The sequence below is a fragment of the Maniola hyperantus genome, chromosome 28, assembly GCF_902806685.2.
Source record: "Maniola hyperantus chromosome 28, iAphHyp1.2, whole genome shotgun sequence".
Taxonomy (NCBI): Eukaryota; Metazoa; Arthropoda; class Insecta; order Lepidoptera; family Nymphalidae; genus Maniola; species Maniola hyperantus.
In genome coordinates, this window is record NC_048563.1 from 5841756 (window position 1) to 5861042 (window position 19287).

Here is a 19287-nt window from a genome sequence, read left to right on the forward strand (position 1 = left end):
TTGATAGATTGCAGTCAACGCACAGCTCAGGAAGGAAAAGGTGACTGACTGACTCAGTCACCTTTTCCTTTTATATATTTAGACTAGCTGATGCCCGCGACTTTGTCCGCATGTATGTATTTAGGTTTTAAAAATCCTAAAATTGATAAAAAGTAGCCTATGTCACTCTCCAGGTCTTAAACTATATCCATGCAAAAAATCATGTCGATTCGTTGCACCGTTGCGAAGTGATTGAAGGACAAACCAACAAACAAACACACTTTCGCATTTATAATAAGGGTACTGATGAACATGATAGATAAAATGCGTTACAGGTAAACATATTGGTGTAGAATTTTCGATCGGCCTTCAACTCGACGACCTCCCTGGCGCAGTGGTGAGCGCTGTGGTCTTAATAGTGGGAGGTCCCGGGTTCGATTCCTGGCAGGGGTTTGGAATTTTATAATTTCTAAATTTCCGGTCTGGTCTGGTGGGAGGCTTCGGCCGTGGCTAGTTACCACCCTACCTTCAAAGCCGTGCCGCCAAGCGATTTAGCGTTCCGGTACGATGCCGTGTAGAAACCAAAGGGGTATTGGGTTTAATAAAAAACTGCCATACCCCTTCCAGGTTAGCCCGCTATCATCTTAGACTGCATCATCACTTACCACCAGGTGAGATTGCAGTCAAGGGCTAACTTGTATCTGAATAAAAAAATAAAAAAAACTTTTACGGTTATTCTTTCAGAATGGAGAGGCCCAAACTGCAGGTGTCTCCTGTGCAGGGCTCCGAGCAGTGCTCGAGTCTCCAGCTCTCCGAGAGAGACTCGGAGATCTGCGTCAGCACCGCCAGGTACTACCTACCATCAACAGGTCTATTTTTTAGGGTTCCGTACCTCAAAAGGAAAAACGGAACCCTTATAGGATCACTTTGTTGTCTGTCTGTCTGTCAAGAAACCTACAGGGTACTTCCCGTTGACCTAGAATCATGAAATTTGGCAGGTAGGTAGATCTTATAGCTGACATTCGGGGAAAAAATCTGAAAACCGTGAATTTAGGGTTAGATCACACAAAAAAAATTAAATTGTGGTCATGAACTAATAATTAGTATTTTCAACTTTCGAAGTGAGTGACTATATCAAGTGGGGTATCATATGAAAGGTCTTCACCTGTACATTCTAAAACAGATTTTTATTTATTTTTAAGCATCATAGTTTTTGAATTATCGTGCAAAATGTCGAAAAAATAGGACTTTTGTACGAAACCCTCGTTGCGCGAGCCAGACTCGCACTTGACCGGTTTTTATAAAAAAACCGGCCTAGTGCGAGTCAGGTTCGCGCAATGAGTTTTTCGTATTACAGTCATACGGAACCCTTAAAAGAGTCTGCCACTATGGGTTCGGAAACCAAATACAATCTGAGGAGAGGTGATGACTAACAAGTCAGGCCTAGTCCTAGTCCTAGACCTAGGTCTACTGTTATTATTTGTTCTTTATCTGTATTCTTAATATTTTTAACCGGCTCGTTGGAAAGCCTGGAGCACCGCAGAGACGTTAGCTCTCTATGCGTGTTCTATCGCCTGTATAATGGGGAGTGCTCTGAAGAGCTTTTTGACCTTATTCCACCCTCTTTTTTCTACAACCGCACCGCGCGCCACCGTAAGGAATTTCACCCTCACCATCTGGGTGTCTGCTGCACCTCGATCGTCCGCTGCGCCAGATCCTTTCACGCACGTGCTAACTGTGGAACCAACTCCCATCGGCGCTGTTCCCACTACATTATAACATGGGGTTATTCAAGGGGCGGACCAACAAATTCCTAAAAGGCCGGCAACGTATCGGCGGCTCCTCTGGTGCTGCAAATGTTCATGGGCGGCGGTAATCACTTAACATCAGGTGACCCGCCTGCTCGCTTGCTCGCTATATCTATTAAAAAAAAAAACTGTGTTCCTTATATTATAATTTATGTCAGCACTCAGCAACTGAAAGGCAATAAATTTTTTGATTTGATTTGATTGAAAGAAAGAAAGAAAGAAAAGACGTTTATTAATACAAATTATGCCACACATCACAACTTAAGCTAAGAGCTGGTTATTCCGGCGCTTCTTCCACCTGAGAACAATTATTGAGATTGCTGTACTTGTCCCCAGATGCTGCCAGTACGCGCGCGCGGCGCACGCGGCGCACGCGGGGCACGCGGCGCACGCGGCGGGAGGGAGCTGCGAGAGGGACCGCGGCTCGCCCGCGCTCATGCCCGTCTCTCCGGGTACATACTAATTTTTTTTTTTTTTTATTATTTTTTTTATTGGTTTGCCAACAGATAGTACATATTACAGTAGTATATAATATAAATGTAAAGAAAACCACTTTACCTATGGACACCTATTCAGTGCTTTTTTTTAATTTTTTACTTTGTCTTTGGTGCATAAAAGACATATCCTGAAGTCTGTGGACTTAGCTTGTCAAATGTCACTACTGACAGTTGTGTCAATTGAATCTGAAGTTTTGTCGGTGTTTTGAAGTAAACGGATATTTTGTGTTTATAATTAGAAAAGATTTGTTAAAACCGTAAATAAAGGCTTTAAATGTTGTTTCTGTAATTGTATAGAAACGCAATTAAGTCTTGGTTTCATTCCCCGAATCCACTCAAGAATAAAATAACATTATATAAATTATAATAATCTATGCTATATGTTACCACAAGGCTATAGTAGGCTAGGGATAATATAGTAAACTAGCTTATGATCGCGACTACACAAATTTCAACCCCCTATTTACCCCCTTAGGGGTTGAATTTTCAAAATTCCTTTCTTAGCGGATGCCTACGTCATAATAGCTATCTGCATGCCAAATTCCAGCCCGATCCGTCCAGTAGTTTGAGCTGTGCGTTGATAGATCAGTCAGTCAGTCAGTCAATCCTTTTTGTATGTTTAGATAATAATGGTGATTGTCGTGAATTGCAGGTCGCTGTGAGGCGCGGGAAGCGAAGATGGCGTCCCGGGTTCGACTCCGGCGCACCGAGGACACGGAGTCCAACCAGCTCTCCGATGACGAGGTACCAGTCCTTTGTCATTCCCCATTGCTGAGGGTAGTGCCCTCCGAAACATTTCACTTCACGGACAAAACTAATTATTTGTTCATAAACACGTTATTTTGTGTGATGTAACCGCAAATTCACAGTTTTCAGATTTTTTCCCGAATGTCAACTATAAGATCTACCTATCTGCCAAATTTCATGATTCTAGGTCAATGGGAAGTACCCTGTAGGTTTCTTGACAGACTGACAGACAGACAACAAAGTGATCCTAGGAGGGTTCCGTTTTTCCTTTAGAGGTACGGAACCCTAATCCATATCCATACTAATATTATAAATGCGAAAGTGTCTCTGTCTGTCTGCTAGCTTTTCACGGCCCAACCGTTCAACCGATTTTGATGAAATTTGGTACTGAGTTAGCTTATATCCCGGGGAAGGACATAGGCTACTTTTTATCCCGGAAAATTAAAGAGTTCCCACGGGATTTGTAAAAAACCTATTTCCACGCGGACGAAGTCGCGGGCATCGACTAGTGAATGAATAAAATAAAAATAAAATAACAAATTGGCAGGCGTGGTGCGTGCAGGCGGCGGAGCGCCTCGCGCTCGACGTGTGCTCGCAGGCGGGGCTGCGGGAGGCGCTCGTGGCGGCCTCCAACGGCGGTGAGTACAGACCCTCCATCTCCACCTCCCATGGGCCGAATCGCGGCAGGGCGCCCGTTCGGTACTTGCTCTCGGTGCCTTCTTGACTCCCTACAATATCGGGATATCGGGTCGGATGTCATTGCGATGTGGCAGGAGCGCTGGTCTGCGGAGATTTGCGGTGACAGGTTCGGGGCCACCTGGGTCGCGCCGGACTACGAGACCTCACAGATCCTCATCGCACACGGCTGTTTCCGGGCGCGCCTGCATAGGATGACGTTGTGCGAGAGCCCGGCGTGCGAGTGCGGCTTTGGCGACGAGGATAGGCACCATGTGCTGTGGGAGTGTCCCCTATATGAGGACTTGCGGGTGACGATGTTGGATGGGATCGTACGCGGGGAAGCGGGGCCGGTCTTCTACACGGACCTCGTCTCATCGGCGGGGAACTACAACCGGCTACGGGAATTCGCGCACCATTGGCATAAGAGGCGAAGCAGCTCGGAGCGTGCAGGTGCCAGGCCGGCACCACGGAGCAGCAGCGGAGATCACAGCTGTATTAGTGACGTCTAGCCCCCAAGGGGGGAGAGTGAGCATAAGGGACAAGGAAGAGACAAAATAATTTGTAGGGAGTCAAGAAGGCGCCCCGGGAAAATGCCAAGAGCAAGTACCGAACGGGCGCCCTCCCGCGATTCGGCCCATATAACCGAGAGGTTGGTGGGGTCATGGGAGGTGGAGGGTTGACTCCCTACAAGTTATTGTATGTCTCCTCCTTGTCCCTTATGCCCACTCTCCCCCTTGGACGCTAGACGTCACTAGCACAGCTGAGATCCCCGCTGCTGCTCCGTGGTGCCGGCCTGGCCCCTGTACGCTCCGAGCTGCTTCGCCTCTTGTGCCAATGGTGCGCGAATTCCCGTAGTTGTAGTTCCCCGCCGATGAGACGAGGCTCGTGTAGATGTACGGGAGCGGTGTGCAGGCTCGACCGTACCAAAGGGGAGATCTCCCACCGAGCGGTTGGTTGTGCTCGGTAGCGCCAGCTGGGCCGACGGTTATGTCTTGAAACTTCTATATATAGTCCAGATTGCAGAAAACTCCGTTAGTGCGATTACTATCGGCGGTACATTTGTTCGGGACTACGTCATCGATTGAACAGCGCCATCTAGTTTCTATTGTGGTAACCGCCACATAGATACGACAGGTGGACCTGTTTCGGAAGGTTCCGAAAGCTGCTCTCTGCTGTCTTTTTTTTTTATAGAGATAGCGAGCAAACGAGCAAGCGGGTCACCTGATGTTAACACTGTTGCACCAAATAAAATATAGTTTTAGTAATGTATGAATATATATATAGTATAGTATAAATATAGTATAGTATATAATATAATATAGTATGAATGAGGTCGATGAACTTTGTCAGCCCTAGCACAGACTACGGTCTATTTGGGCTGCAAACTGCCAACACCAGTCGCGGCTTTTTGTCTAGTGCTTTGGTCTGGAAGTGAATTATTCGCTTTTTTTTGTCTAAATAAAAAAAAAAAAAAAAAAAAAAGTTAAAACTAACTAGATTTAATTTAAAATATAAGCTAAAATTCTATTATATTAACAAATTGTAATGATCCCCGTTTTAGTATGAAATGTAATGTAATAAGGGTTTCTATAAACAATTTATATTGTTTATAGAAACACTATTATTATTATATATACATCTACTCTCACGCCCGCGTACAAAATAGATACATATAAAAGCCAAAAGAGTTATAATATACTTACATACATAAAAATAAATAAACCTACATAAACATTACATACATACATATTTGTACCGGGCGGAGGATTACACCCCGGCAGGGGAGACCAAACGGCCGGGGGTCAGGGCGACAGGTGTAGAAATCGGCGGACTATCCTAGCCGAGTCCAGCAAGACCGCTTTTTGCATCCTGGCTGCGAGCGAACTGCCACGGAAACCCAGTCGCCTCAGATGTGGAGCGAGGCTGACTGGGATCATCCTGTGGGTGTCGTAAGAGGCGACTAAGGGAAACGGGGAACTGATTAGCATCATTTAAGTTCCCCTAAATCTGGTACGCTGGCCACAGAAACAGCCTCCTCGGGGACCTGAGTGGACCCCGAGTGATGTAACCACCACTCACCCCCCCCCCCCCCCCCCTTTTTATGATGATGGACAACAATATACGGAATGTGCGAATAGGGCCGCTACCTGGGGGTCGCCAGGGCGCGCCTGGAGCTGGCGCTGGGCGTAGCAGCATACGGGCCGCCAGTATCACCACCAGTCGACCGGCACCACTACCTAGCCGGCCGACAAACCCATCATCCCCACCAGAGGGCTTGGCTCCGACAGGGTCCACTAGGGCCCAATTTTCGGCGCCCGCCGCTGGTGGTGTACGCCGCATGAGATGGACGTCTCTCATGAACGAGAATGTCATGCGTGCGTACTACAGGGCGACAGGAGGGGAAACCGGACGGACTGGCTACCGAGCGGCAATGTACCGCGAGTTCCTGCTGCTCGAGCCGAACTTAACTGTCACGGAACAAAACCTGGCAGGCTATTATTATTATTATTATGTATTAAGAAGTAGACGGAATGACACACTTTTTGATACTTCGTCTTTTTTTGCTGTGTCTAAATTGGATTTGTTAAACATTCTTTATGTTGGTAATAAAAATAAAATTAAAATAAAAAGTGATTACCGCCGCCCATGAACATTTGCAGCACCAGAGGAACCGCCGATGCGTTGCCGGCCTTTTAGGAATCTGTTGGTCCGCTCCTTGAATATCCCCATGTTGTAATGTAGTGGGAACACCGTCGATGGGAGTTGGTTCCACAGTTAGCATGTGCGTGGAAAGAAGGATCTGGCGCAGCGGACGGACGAGGTGCAGCAGACATTGTCTCGAAAGATGGCTGTCTTTAGGCGCTATCTTTTTTCTGCCTTGCCATCACGACCTGTCGCGCATAATCTGCTAATTTCATAACCTTTTAAAGCTAAAACTTTGCCGTATTCGAGAAAAAAGTTTTAATCGGTTTTTTTGTGTTAGACGAGTCGGTGCAGTCGGCAGCGGCGGCGGTGTGGCGCGCCCGATGCTTGCGACTCGCGGCCGACTGCCGCGTGCTCGACTGCGCGCTCGCGCAGGCCGTGGACACCGCGCACAGGTAACATAGTCAAATGTGTTATAACACATAAAAAATAATTAAAAAGTGTTATTTCTTGTACGATAGTACGGAACACTTCGTGTGCAAGTCCGATTCGCACTTGACCGATTTTCATTATAATATTTCAGGTTATCTTGCGCATGTGCGGTACAAGAGTCGTCGTCAGTGGCGCTGTGCAGCGCTTTGAGGGCTGCAGACCGAGCGCTGGAAACGTACGACGTGCTGCTGGCACTGGCCGAGACCCACGCTGACAACCAGCGGACCGAGAGCGAAGTGAGCCACTAATCTTTTATACGACCACTGTATATTCACACTCACTCACTCTTTGTAGACACTAGACAGGTAAAATAAAACAAGGCTGAGATGAAATTCAGTATCATAATTGAAAGCGAATCAATAGTGCGAGACAAATACAAACAGTGCCATCTAGTAGGATTTTTGGAACTACGAGTTAATTGACTTTGACCCAAAAAATTTGACCCAAACTAAATCTTTGTACTCAAAAATTAGCATGTCGGTGATGCGATCTTAAAATATTATCCATCCCAAAATTACCCAACGCGCCTAATGAACTTAAAAATAATTGAATGTAATTTTTGCCGCTTCCAGCGCGGTGCGGCGGAGGCGGTAGCTTGCCGACTACTGCGGCGGCTCGAGGCTGCGCCTGCGTGGGGCGAAGCCCTACTCTCTCCGGGGCCCTGGCACAACCACCACCAGTGAGTATCTAAATCTTATATATATAAAAGGAAAAGGTGACTGACTGACTGACTGATCTATCAACGCACAGCTCAAACTACTGGATGGATCGGGCTGAAATTTGGCATGCAGATAGCTATTATGACGTAGGCATCTGTTAAGAAAGGATTTTTGAAAATTCAACTCCTAAGGGGGTAAAATAGGGGTTTGAAATTTTGTAGTCCACGCGGACGAAGTCGCGAGCATAAGCTAGTATTATATAAACGGAAAAGGTAACTGACTGACTGGCTGATTTATCAACGCACGTCTCAAACTACTGGACGGATCGAGCTGAAAGGCATGCAGATAGCTATTATTCCCAAGTGTAGTTCCCAAAAGTAGTTCCTAAGTGTAGTTCCCAAGCGGTACACTTAGGAAGTTCTCGGCTTCGCCTCGTCTTTCCGATATTCATCATCATCATCATCAACCGATAGACGTCCACTGTTAGACATAGGTCTCATGTAGGGACTTCCACACGCCACGGTCTTGCGCCGCCGCCATTCAGCGGCTCCCTGTGGAGCGGCGACTCGTCTGATGTCGTCCGTCCACCTAGTGGGGGGTCTTCCAACATTGCGTCCTTCTGGTGCGAGGTCGCCATTCCAGCACGTTACTTATTATTATACTAGCTTATGCTCGCGACTTCGTCCGTGTGGACTACAAATTTTCAAATCCCTATTTCACCCCCTTAGGGGTTGAATTTCCAAAAATCCTTTCTTAGCGGATGCCTACGTCATAATAACTATCTGCATGCCAAATTTCAGCCCAATCCATCCAGTAGTTTGAGCTGAGCGTTGATAGATCAGTCAGTCAGTCAGTCACCTTTTCCTTTTATATATTTAGATTACTTGACCGTAATTCCTGCGCTCATTGAGCCGGCAGGGATTAGTCGGGATGATGGCAAGAGACCTGATGGATTGACGCTGGTTCCCTGGGAACGGGGACGGGCGCTAATGTGGGACGCAACTTGCGTTCACACATTGGCCCCGTGTCATATCAGGAAGACAGCATCAAGACCGGGAGCCGCAGCAGAAACAGCTGAAAACGGCAAGCGGCGCAAGTATGCCTCTCTCATAGAGAGTTACATTTTTGTGCCGTTTGCCGTGGAGACCCTGGGGCCATGGAGTCTTAGTGCTAAAAAAATTTTACGAGACATTTCACCGCGATTAATAGCCTCATCTGGTGACAGAAGGGCTGGCTCATTTTTTGCGCAACGGATCAGCCTGGCTGTCCAGCGCGGAAATGCAGCCAGTATTCTTGGCACCATTCCACGCGGTCATGATTTATATAGTAATTAGATAAGGCTAGCTTTAAGTTTGTACGGGAGCGGTGTGCAGGCTCGACCGTACCAAAGGGGAGATCTCCCACCGAGCGGTTGGTTGTGCTCGGTAGCGCCAGCTGGGCCGACGGTTATGTCTTGAAACTTCTATATATAGTCCAGATTGCAGAAAACTCCGTTAGTGCGATTACTATCGGCGGTACATTTGTTCGGGACTACGTCATCGATTGAACAGCGCCATCTAGTTTCTATTGTGGTAACCGCCACAAGTTTTATTGTAATAATTGGGAATTTGAGCAGTAATGTACTGACAGGACAATAATTTTGTAACAAAATGATTGCAGGAACAGCGAATCGGACAAGGACCTGGAGCCCTGGAGCCCTGAGTGCGAGTCGCGGCTGCGAGCGCACGCCGCGCGCCTCAAGCGAGACACCGTCGCGCTGAGGGAGCTTCGCCCCCCGCCCTCGTTCTATTCGCCACACGGTGTGTATAGCTGTACGGGACAAGTCGAGATGTCGATCGGAGTATGAGGCGGGGGGACGCCCTGCACACCCGCACGTCACCCGCACGTCACCCGCACGTCACCCGCACGTCACCCGCGCTCGCTCGCACCAGCCTAGCATGCTATGTTGTGGGTTCGACCACAACAACAACAACAGGAAGACACAACAACAACATCAATAGAAAGACACAACTACAACAACATTTTTTTATTTACTTGCGCTACAAAACATTAAAAGTAAAAAATTCATTTATTGTATACCTAGTGAAGTTTGGGAGCTTCGAGTTTATATTTTTTTTAAAGGCGAAAGATTCAAAACTATACTTTAATAATAATCAAACTAGAAAATAGACTAAAGGTTCGTACGCACCTGAGCGGCGCGGCGCGGCGCTTCAGTCCGACTGCAGAACGCTTCACCTCAGGCCGCTCGACGGTGCCTACCGCACTACAACTTCAGTACGCGGCACCTCGCGTCACTTGCGCGTCACTTTTATACCCGTTTGCGTACGAGCGCGAAGCGCCGCGCCGCGCCGCTGGGTATGTCGCACTAGCGTCACTGCACTGCGCGTCGCTTCGCTGCGCTTCAAAATATTCTCTCCAGCCGTGCCGCGCGGCAACGCGCGGTGAAGCGCTGTGCAGCGCCGCTCTAGTGCGATATGCGCCATACAAAATGATAGAAATGATATTTTGACGCTCTGTGCCGCGACGTGCAGCTCGCTGAAGCGCCGCGCCGCGCCGCTCAGGTGCGTACGAACCTTTATGCTAACAGAGTCGAGTTGGGGACTGTTGGTTATTTTCCACCCTTTTCCATTGTTCGGCGGCGGCTTTGGTGGTCGCGCTACCGAGAATGCCGCGTGAACGCAATGGCTTGTTGGTTAGGTTCGTTACATATAACTACCTACTTAAAAAAATTATTTTTGTTCAACATAATAATATGTAACCCCCCCCGGTTTTTTTTTTTTTTTTTTTTTTTTTCTACCATAAAGCACCATTATAAAATGGTAGCTTTATTGCTACTACCATCTAGCCTATGGGCTAATAAGTAATATTATTCTAGCTTAAACTTCTACTTATGATTAATTTTTAAATCTAATTTACAGTCCAGTAACTGTCCTTAGTTTATTCTAACACGTACTTACAGTTCACTATGTTCTTGTGACCTAGAAAAATAAAGTATTATACAACTACACACATACACTATTACACAAACGCTGCACTTATGTACTTTTTAACACTAATTCGAACGGCTTGGTTCTTTTGAGCCTCCTTTTGATGTCCACCTTATCTAGAAGCTTCACAGCCTCCAAATTAACTTTTTTTTTTTTTTTTTTTTAAAGAATATTAGCCATGTTAAATGACTAATATTCCCCTTTCCTCTCCAACTAAGCGTCAAGCTCGTGCTAGGAGTAGGTACGACAATAGTGCAACGGGCGGGGTTTGAACCGTCGACCATTCGGTTTTCAGTCCACTCCTTTACCCGTTGAGCTATTGAGGCTCTCAAACATGATGGCGAAGTCGATGTTGGTGTCATTCAAGTGCCAAAAGAGCCTTGTGGTCCTGTAGCACTGGTCCCTGTTGCAGACATGGAGGAGGCGGACTCGCGCTGCTCAGACACTATCAGTATGGAGGAGATGGAGGCGGCTGTCACCATGCAGGTACAGGTACCAGTCGTATTTTTTCGACATTGGCCCCGATTCTCTAGTCTCTCTCTAAACTAAATTTAAAGTATCTGCATCCTTTTCTTTTTACTAATGCTAAAAAAGGAACGGAACATGACTTTCACATTTAAAGACTCTAAATTTTAGTGCACAATACAAATTTAAACAGTAGGTTCGCGAGTGCGTGCTAAAATCATGGGTTTTACCATCTAAAAATTAAACTTAGAAATGTCAAACTGCTTCTGTCCTTTTCATATTACAATAGTAAGAAGAGGGTGCGAATACTCTAAAATTAGGTTGTGCTTAGAATCGGTGCCATTTTGCACGATAAATCAGAAACTATTATGCATGAAAATAAATAAAAATCTGTTTTAGAATCAATATCAATACTTATAATAAAACTGTAACAGGTCAAATTCTGTACATTGAAGATATTTTGAAATTTTTTTTTCGAGGGCACTCTATAATCGATACTGAACCCAAAACTGTAATTTTTTTAATTTTTGTCTGTCTGTCTGTCTGTATCACGGCCGCGCATCACGCTGAAACTACTGAATGGATTCCAATGAAACTTGGTACGATTTGAGGTCATACTATGAGGAAGAATATAGGATACTTTTTATCCCGAAATTCAGCATGGTTCCCGTAGGAGAGGGGATGAAAGTTAAAATGTATACTGAGTTGTAATTCATTAAAGCGTAGTCCGATTTCATTCATTCTTTTTTTGTTAGAAAGGGGGTTGTTTTTAAATTGTTCCGTAAATATTTCAAGGTCATCAGTTTTTAACCGACTGTCAAAAAGGAGGTGGTTCTTTTTTTTACATCGATTTTTTCGAGGTTTCTGGACCGATTTGCAAATATTTTTTTTAAATCAACAAAAAAAGTTTTCGTGGTAATCACATAAAAAATTCTGGATTCAGCTCCTTAATCCTGATGCTGCAGGGTTACTGCCCGCCTGAGTTATCAAGATTCAGGAAGTGTTCATAGTGAATTCATATTGTAGGTACCAAGCAACGACTTTATTCTCAGACTTCAAGTCTCAACTCCTCAACCCTGATGATGTAGGGTACAGCACTCCTAAACTATAATGTTTCAGGAACTGCGGATGATGCAAAATTATTGCGACTGTTAGGCGGAACGAAGTTCGCTGGGTCAGCTAGTGTATAAATAAAGCCCTTTCATATGATACCCCACTTGATATAGTATATCTTACTTTGAAAATTGAAAATACTAATTATTAGTTCATGACCACAATTTTTTTTTTTTTGTGTGATGTAACCACAAATTCACATTTTGTGTCACAAAGTGATCCTATAAGGGTTCCGTTTTTAGGGTTCCGTACCTCAAAAGGAAAAACGGAACTCTTATAGGATCACTTTGTTGTCTGTCTGTCTGTCTGTCTGTCTGTCTGTCTGTCTGTCAAGAAACCTACAGGGTACTTCCCGTTGACCTAGAATCATGAAATTTGGCAGGTAGGTAGATATTATAGCTGACATTTGGGGAAAAATCTGAAAACCGTGAATTTAGGGTTAGATCACACAAAAAAAATTAAATTGTGGTCATGAACTAATAATTAGTATTTTCAACTTTCGAAGTGAGTAACTATATCAAGTGGGGTTATCATATGAAAGGTCTTCAGCTGTACATTCTAAAATAGATTTTTATTTATTGTCTTAAAATGTCAAAAAATACGACTGTAGTACGGAACCCTCATTGCGCGAGCCTGACTCGCACTTGGCCGGGTTTTTTTCCTTTTGACGTGTGGAACCCTAAAAAGTATGCATAATTTTGTTTGTCACAGGAACTGTTGGTTGCTAAAGAAGCAGCGGCTATGGAACGAGCGGCGGCCTTGTTGAAAGAGAAGAGCAAACCCGCGAGACATAGCGAGGTAAGCTATCACTTATATACGAAGCCGGAAATATACGACCCTGTATATGACACGTCACACGTAACACGACATATACAGGACTAGCTTATGCTCGCGACTTCGTCCACGTGGACTTCACAAATTTCAAACCCCTATTTCACCCCCTTAGGGGTTGAAATTTCAAAAATCCTTTCTTAGCGGATGCCTACGTCATAATAGCTATCTGCATGCCAAATTTCAGCCCGATCCGTCCAGTAGTTTAAGCTCTGCGTTGATAGATCAGTCAGTCAGTCAGTCAGTCAGTCAGTCACCTTTTCCTTTTATATATTTAGATGTAACCAGAACACAAGTTATTTATTTATGATACTACCTAAACACAATCCAATACCAATAACCATTTGCCTCATTCTGTAGTTTTAGTGATCAATTTTTCAAACCCGCAATGTATAGCGTCAAAAACTCGGATCAATGCCACGGCTACGACGCGGCATTGACTCCGAGTGGCCTATTTACGCAACGTTCGTTGACCTCTAGCGTCAGTCAGATGTTTTATTCGCAATGTACCGTGAACTTTTACAAAATATATGTTTTTTAAATATTTTTTTCGAGTTTTTTCTTGTGGTATCATATCAGTAATCATCAGTATTCAGTACTATCATCTGTCTTCGTTTTTGCCAGCGTTCTGGTTACACCCTGTATATGACGTGTGACGTGTCATATATAGGGTGTAACCAGTCTATACTTGCTCCACGGAGAGAAATTAGTATAAAGCTCTTACTGTTGCGTAATAGCCATGGCTAGTTACCACCCTATCGGCAAATCCGTGCCGTCAAGCGATTTAGCGTGCTGGTACGATGCCGTGTGTGCTTAATAAAAACTGCCATACCACTTCCAAGTTAGTCCACCTCCAATCTCCAGCTTAGATTGCATCATCACTTACCACCAGGTGAGATCGCAGCCAAGGGCTAACTTGTGTCAGAATTTGAAATCTAAACTTTCATTTCATTTTAATTGGCGTTAATACGTTTGAAAAGCATGTATGAAGTGTAACCTTAATGTGTGTTTGTTTGTCTCACAGAACGACTGCGGGCGCAGACGACATCGGGAGAGACATTGGCTCGACACACCAGCTTCGGAAACCGACTTATAAAACACGCCCGTGACAAACTCATGACGCAATCGTGACAAACTCATGATTCACTCAAAACAAGCTCATGATTTATTGTGACAAACTCATAATACATTGTGACAAACTCATCTCATTATTTGTAACACACTCAACGCAATGATACTCTCGTCACAAACTCATGATCGCGTGAGTCAAATACACATAGTTGCGACGCACTCAACTCCTCAACACACGACAAAATGAAACCCTCGTGACAATGTCACGATACAGCTGTGACAAACTTATGATACATTGTTATAAAGTCATGATAATCTCGTAACAAATTCATAAGTGAAACACTCATTAGTCGTCTCACACTCTTTCAACTCAACATAGGATAAACTCATGATACCCTCATGACAAACTCAGGATACAGCAGTGACAATCTCATCAAGAAAACTCGTGATGTATTGTGACAAACTCATGATACATTGTGACAAATTCCTGACACACTCTGCCCGTGACAAACTTGTCACAAGGGTATCATTTTGTGATCACACCTGTCAAATCAACACATCTGTGACAAACTCATGTCACAAACGTGAGACTCCCATGATACCCTCATGACAAACTCATGATATCTCATGCATGGTACACCTGTGAAACACTCACTAGTGTTGACACTTTCACTCAACTCATAACACACGACAAACTCATGATACCCTTGGGACAAACTCAAAATACATCTACTTCTTCTTCTTAATTTGCTTTATGGCTTTCAGTAAAAAATTACATCTATGACAAAGTCATACTCGTGTCATTCTAATGTCATATCATAGTATGTAGTATAAATAATTATAAACATTTGCTCTGTGTCAACTGTCATGTCTAAAGTACAGTTTACCCTCAGAATAAATCTGTAAAACGATAGATTTAAGTACTACAATCGTACTTTTGACATGACAGTTGACACATATGACATAGAGCAAATATGACGTGACGTGTCTCATACGTGGTAACCAGAACGCTAGCAAAAACAACTACGCAAACTTCAACCTTCAATTTTACCCCCTTAGGGGTTGAATTTCCAAAAATCCTTTCTTAGCGGATGCCTACGTCATAATAGCTATCTGCATGCCAAATTTCAGCCCGATCTGTCCAGTAGTTTGAGCTGTGCGCTGATAGATCAGTCAATCAGTCAGTCACCTTTTCATTTTATATGTTTAGACTAGCGGATGCCCGCGGGACTTTCGCGTGAGAATTTTTTTTTTAACAATCCCGTGAGAATTTTTTTTAACAATCTCGTGAGAATTTTTTTTAACAATCCCGTGAGAATTTTTTTAACAATCCCGTAAGATTTTTTTTTTAACAATCCCGTGAGAAATTTTTGATTTTCCGAGATAAAAAGTAGCCTATGTGTTAAGTCAGGGCATAAGCTATCTCCGTTCCAAATTTAAGCAAAATCCGTCCAGTAATTTTTGCGTTAAAGAGTAACAAACATACATACGCACAAACTTTTGCCTTTGTAATATAATATTAGTCTACCAATCTGCATATGGCCTGCGTGGTAGACTATGGCCAAAACCCTTCTCACTCTGAGAGGAGACCCGTGCTCTGTAGTGAGCCGATGATAGGTTGATCATGATGATGACCACAAAAAACGCGATTTTTTTTTTAATCCTGTATTTTTAAAAGTTCACAATATTATATTGCAAATAAAACATCTGACTGACGCTAGAGGGCAACGAATGTTGCGTAAGTAGGCCACTTGGAGTCAATGCCCCGTCGTAGGCGGGGCATTGACGCGAGTTTTGCACGCTATACATTGCGGGTTTGAAAAATACTAAATCACTAAAACTACAAAATGAGGCAAATGGTTATTTGTATTGGATTGTGTTTAGGTAGTATAACAATAACGCTAAGTTTTTGCTAGCGTTCTGGTTACACCCTTTATATATTTTGAAATTCAAAATGAGCTTTAAGCTTTGAACACCGCCATATTATCTAAAATGCAATGTTAAACTTGTACAGTACGCAGCAGAAAGTAATGTACATCGGCCTTTAGAATGACATTTCGGCTTTGTAGAGTCTCTGTCTCTGTCACTCATACCTATATGACGATTTGTCGCTCTCAACGACAGAGACGACGCTCTACAAATCCGCTATCTCCTTCTAAAGGTCGATGTACATTACTTTCTGCCGCATACTGTACTTAACACATATTTCTTCATTGTTCTGCTGATTTCTTACGTATTTCAAAATCGAGCATTTTTAGGGGTTCCGAGAAGAAAAGGAACCCTTATAGGATCATTTAGTTTTCAATCTATCTGTTTTTTTAAAATTATAACTTGGATGGCCTTCTCAATTGAAATGCATAGTAATAGCATTTTTGTTTTGTTTTTTGTTTTTGTTAAATATTAGTGATATTGCTTAATGTGCCAATAATATTAATTAAATAATTATTAAATGATATTGAAAAAGTTTATTAATTAATGAAATAACAATTAATTGTATTGTGTTAAACTGTTAGTTTTATTTTAATATTACATAATATTATTGTATATAAATAATTAATAAAATGATAATTTTATTTGTCACCCCTTTTTTATTTATTTAACAATCTTTCTGACTGAATTTCGGTCATGGTGGCCGACTCTAAATAGAGAGTGGCCATAAAGAGGTTTCGGCTTCGTAGAGTGTTGTCTCTGTTACTCATACCTATGTGACAGTTTGTCGGTCTCAACGACAGAGACAAAGCTTTACGAAAGCGCTCTTTCTAGAGGTTTTGACGACCTCCCAGGCGCAGTGGTTAGCGCTGTGGTCTTATTAGTGGGAGGTCCCGGGTTCGATTCCTGGCAGGGATTTGGAATTTTATAATTTCTAAATTTCTGGTCTGGTCTGGTGGGAGGCTTCGGCCGTAGCTAGTTACCACCCTACTGCCAATCGATTCAGCGTTCCGCTACGATGCCGTGTAGAAACCAAAGGGGCATGGGTTTGTTAAAAACTTAGCCCGCTACCATCTTAGACTGCATCGTCACTTACCACCAGATTGCAGACAAGGGCGAAGGACTTAGGACCTTCCTTATATTTACAAAGTACTCTGTGGTGGATTTGTGATTTCGTTTTTTTGTCTCTTAGAGTTATAGCCTCGAATCCAGAGCTATAATGCCAGTTCTTCAGAATAGTGTTTTGTTTACACTGCGACCACCTATGGCGACCACCGACCAGAAATAAAAGGACTGCGACAAGCAATGGACAAGCATTATTCATCCAAGGCGACAAGGCTACCTAAACGAGTGGCGAAAATCAGATCTAACGATGCTGTCAAGTGTTTCCTTTGTTCTTGTTTGAATATTCATCCAGATATTCATGGACTATTCTAATGATTCTAAGCCTTTGTTCTCCAACAGCTTTTTTTCTGGTCGGTGCACGGCTTAGACTAAGTATCAAGGAGACTTGGCATCTAAATAATAATACCTTGTTAGAGCAAGCTAGGTGTATAGAAAAGCTCTAAAGAGGGATAAATATAAAAACTCATTTTTTTGTCTTTCTCATAGTTTAGCTTTTTTTTGTTAGGCACAGTTGTCCAACAATCTCTTTGATAGTAATTTATTGCGAATATTACGAGTTTTTATTTAGTTTCTGTGTTAAATGTAGTCTTGAAGGTGTGTAGAAGCCATTTATGGTACAGTGCTGTGTGATCGGCTGTAAAAGTTGTAGCAAACGCAAATTATCCACCTTTCATACGTAACTATGATTTCTTCTGTTATTTTGTGCTTTTGTATACGCATTTGACAAGTCCACCTTGATTCTTGGTCTGAGGTGCACGGTGGTTGCTTGATTTGGTCTGTGTTGTTTTAATTTAGAAAAGTATATGAATATATGAATAGTGAATAGCCCAGAGCCGTAAAACCACTTTTTAAAAAAATGTACGAAACACAGAGCACTGACCATCGACTACACAGAGTATTTACTTTGCTTTGTAAATAATTTATGGCACAAAAACTACACGTGAAATAAAAAGTTGTAAATTGAAATTCATGATTAAAAGCTTCAAAAATGCAGTGTTTTGCACCTTTTTGTAATAATACAGCAAGGATGGAGTCTGAATCTTATGGAATTAGTTTTCACAAGTAAGAATTGCCTTTGTTTTATACTTTTCAACGGCCCCGGCGCACCCACGCAAAGTTATTAAATAAACAACTAAATATAAGTTTATTCTTATTTCTTAGCAACAAAGACCAAGAGAATAGGAAATTACACTAAATATTGCTAGGCAGGCGCGCTCCACCTTAGGCTGCATCATCTTCTAGAATATGGTGTGATTGCAGTCAAGCGCAGGCTTATAAACATAATTAAAAAAAATACCCGGCTGAGTTTGTTGTGGGCTCTTTTCAGACTTGGGCGCGTTTGGAACCCTCGTAGCTTTAGTTTTGTTCGCGTAAAAATTATCACCACTACATTATCATTTTACAAATTCAACGACCGACAATCAAAAAGTGTAATTTATTACCTAAGTACCTATTTTGACCTATCCTAATTCCTAATATAATTATAAATGTGAAAGTGTGGATGTTTGTTACTCAATCACGCAAAAGCGGCTGAACGGATTTGGATGAAATTTGGAATGTAGATAGATTATGCCCTGGATTAACACATAGGCTACTTTTTATCCCGGAAAATCAAAGAGAGAGAGAGAGAGAGATGTCGCAGGCATCAGCCAGTTTTGAATAATTTTTTTGATTTGATTAGTATTAAAAACAACTGGATACACTGAACCACTACACCAGCTTAAACCTTGAAGCAGCGGTTTAATATCCTACTGGAGCTGCTGGCTATCATGCTCACGAATGGCTTTTTAGCTTAACTACAAAGAAACAGTTAAAAAGATGGACAAAAATTGTATGGACGCGTGCCCCAGAATGTATAGAAATGATAATATATGTGCCATTTAACAAATGTACAGAGATGATATATGTGCCATGTAATAGTAAAAATCTTCTATTTCAAGAAAAAAAGTCGCATGTTGTTTTGCAGCTATTGCATAAAGTTTGTGATAAGCATAGTTCAGCCTAGGGCAAATTTTAGCCATCTCGTTTTAGATTTTGATGCCACATTGTGAGCGGGTCTGTTGAAAAAGGACCCTGGACAGGTGAACTAGTCTGGGTGTGACTACTGCACCACTTTGTGGGCTGCTGAATGTGAAGCCGACCATTACTATGCAACTTTGTCATTTAGAAATCAAGATCTGGCCAAAGATATAAAATAACTAACTGATGCCCGCGACTTTGTCCGCGTGGAAATAGGTTTTTAAAAATCCAGTGGGAACTCTTT

At 43.0% G+C, this 19287-nt stretch overlaps 2 protein-coding genes across 11 annotated transcripts in view; both read left to right on the forward strand.

The window, feature by feature from the left end:
• Window positions 1-16534, forward strand: part of LOC117995019 (uncharacterized) — a 40177-nt gene extending 23643 nt beyond the window's left edge. For 6 of the 8 annotated variants that reach the window (XM_069508216.1, XM_069508217.1, XM_069508215.1 and 3 more), the window contains exons 6-16: window positions 724-828; window positions 2124-2239; window positions 2937-3028; window positions 3579-3669; window positions 6693-6807; window positions 6936-7080; window positions 7417-7523; window positions 9163-9302; window positions 10903-10982; window positions 12780-12866; window positions 13924-16530. In XM_069508216.1, coding sequence (XP_069364317.1) covers window positions 724-828; window positions 2124-2239; window positions 2937-3028; window positions 3579-3669; window positions 6693-6807; window positions 6936-7080; window positions 7417-7523; window positions 9163-9302; window positions 10903-10982; window positions 12780-12866; window positions 13924-13995 — 1150 coding nt within the window. In that variant the 3' untranslated portion in view covers window positions 13996-16530. Of the gene's footprint in view, window positions 1-723; window positions 829-2123; window positions 2240-2936; window positions 3029-3578; window positions 3670-6692; window positions 6808-6935; window positions 7081-7416; window positions 7524-9162; window positions 9303-10902; window positions 10983-12779; window positions 12867-13923 lie in introns of all 8 variants that reach the window. The other 2 variants (XM_069508222.1, XM_069508221.1) reach the window with 2 other exon arrangements.
• Window positions 16535-17952: 1418 nt separating this feature from the next.
• Window positions 17953-19287, forward strand: part of LOC138404408 (zinc finger protein 271-like) — a 124422-nt gene continuing 123087 nt past the window's right edge. For all 3 annotated transcript variants that reach the window (XM_069508174.1, XM_069508172.1, XM_069508173.1), the window contains exon 1: window positions 17953-18086. In XM_069508174.1, the coding sequence (XP_069364275.1) occupies window positions 18013-18086 (74 nt within the window). In that variant the 5' untranslated portion in view covers window positions 17953-18012. The remainder of the gene's footprint in view (window positions 18087-19287) is intronic.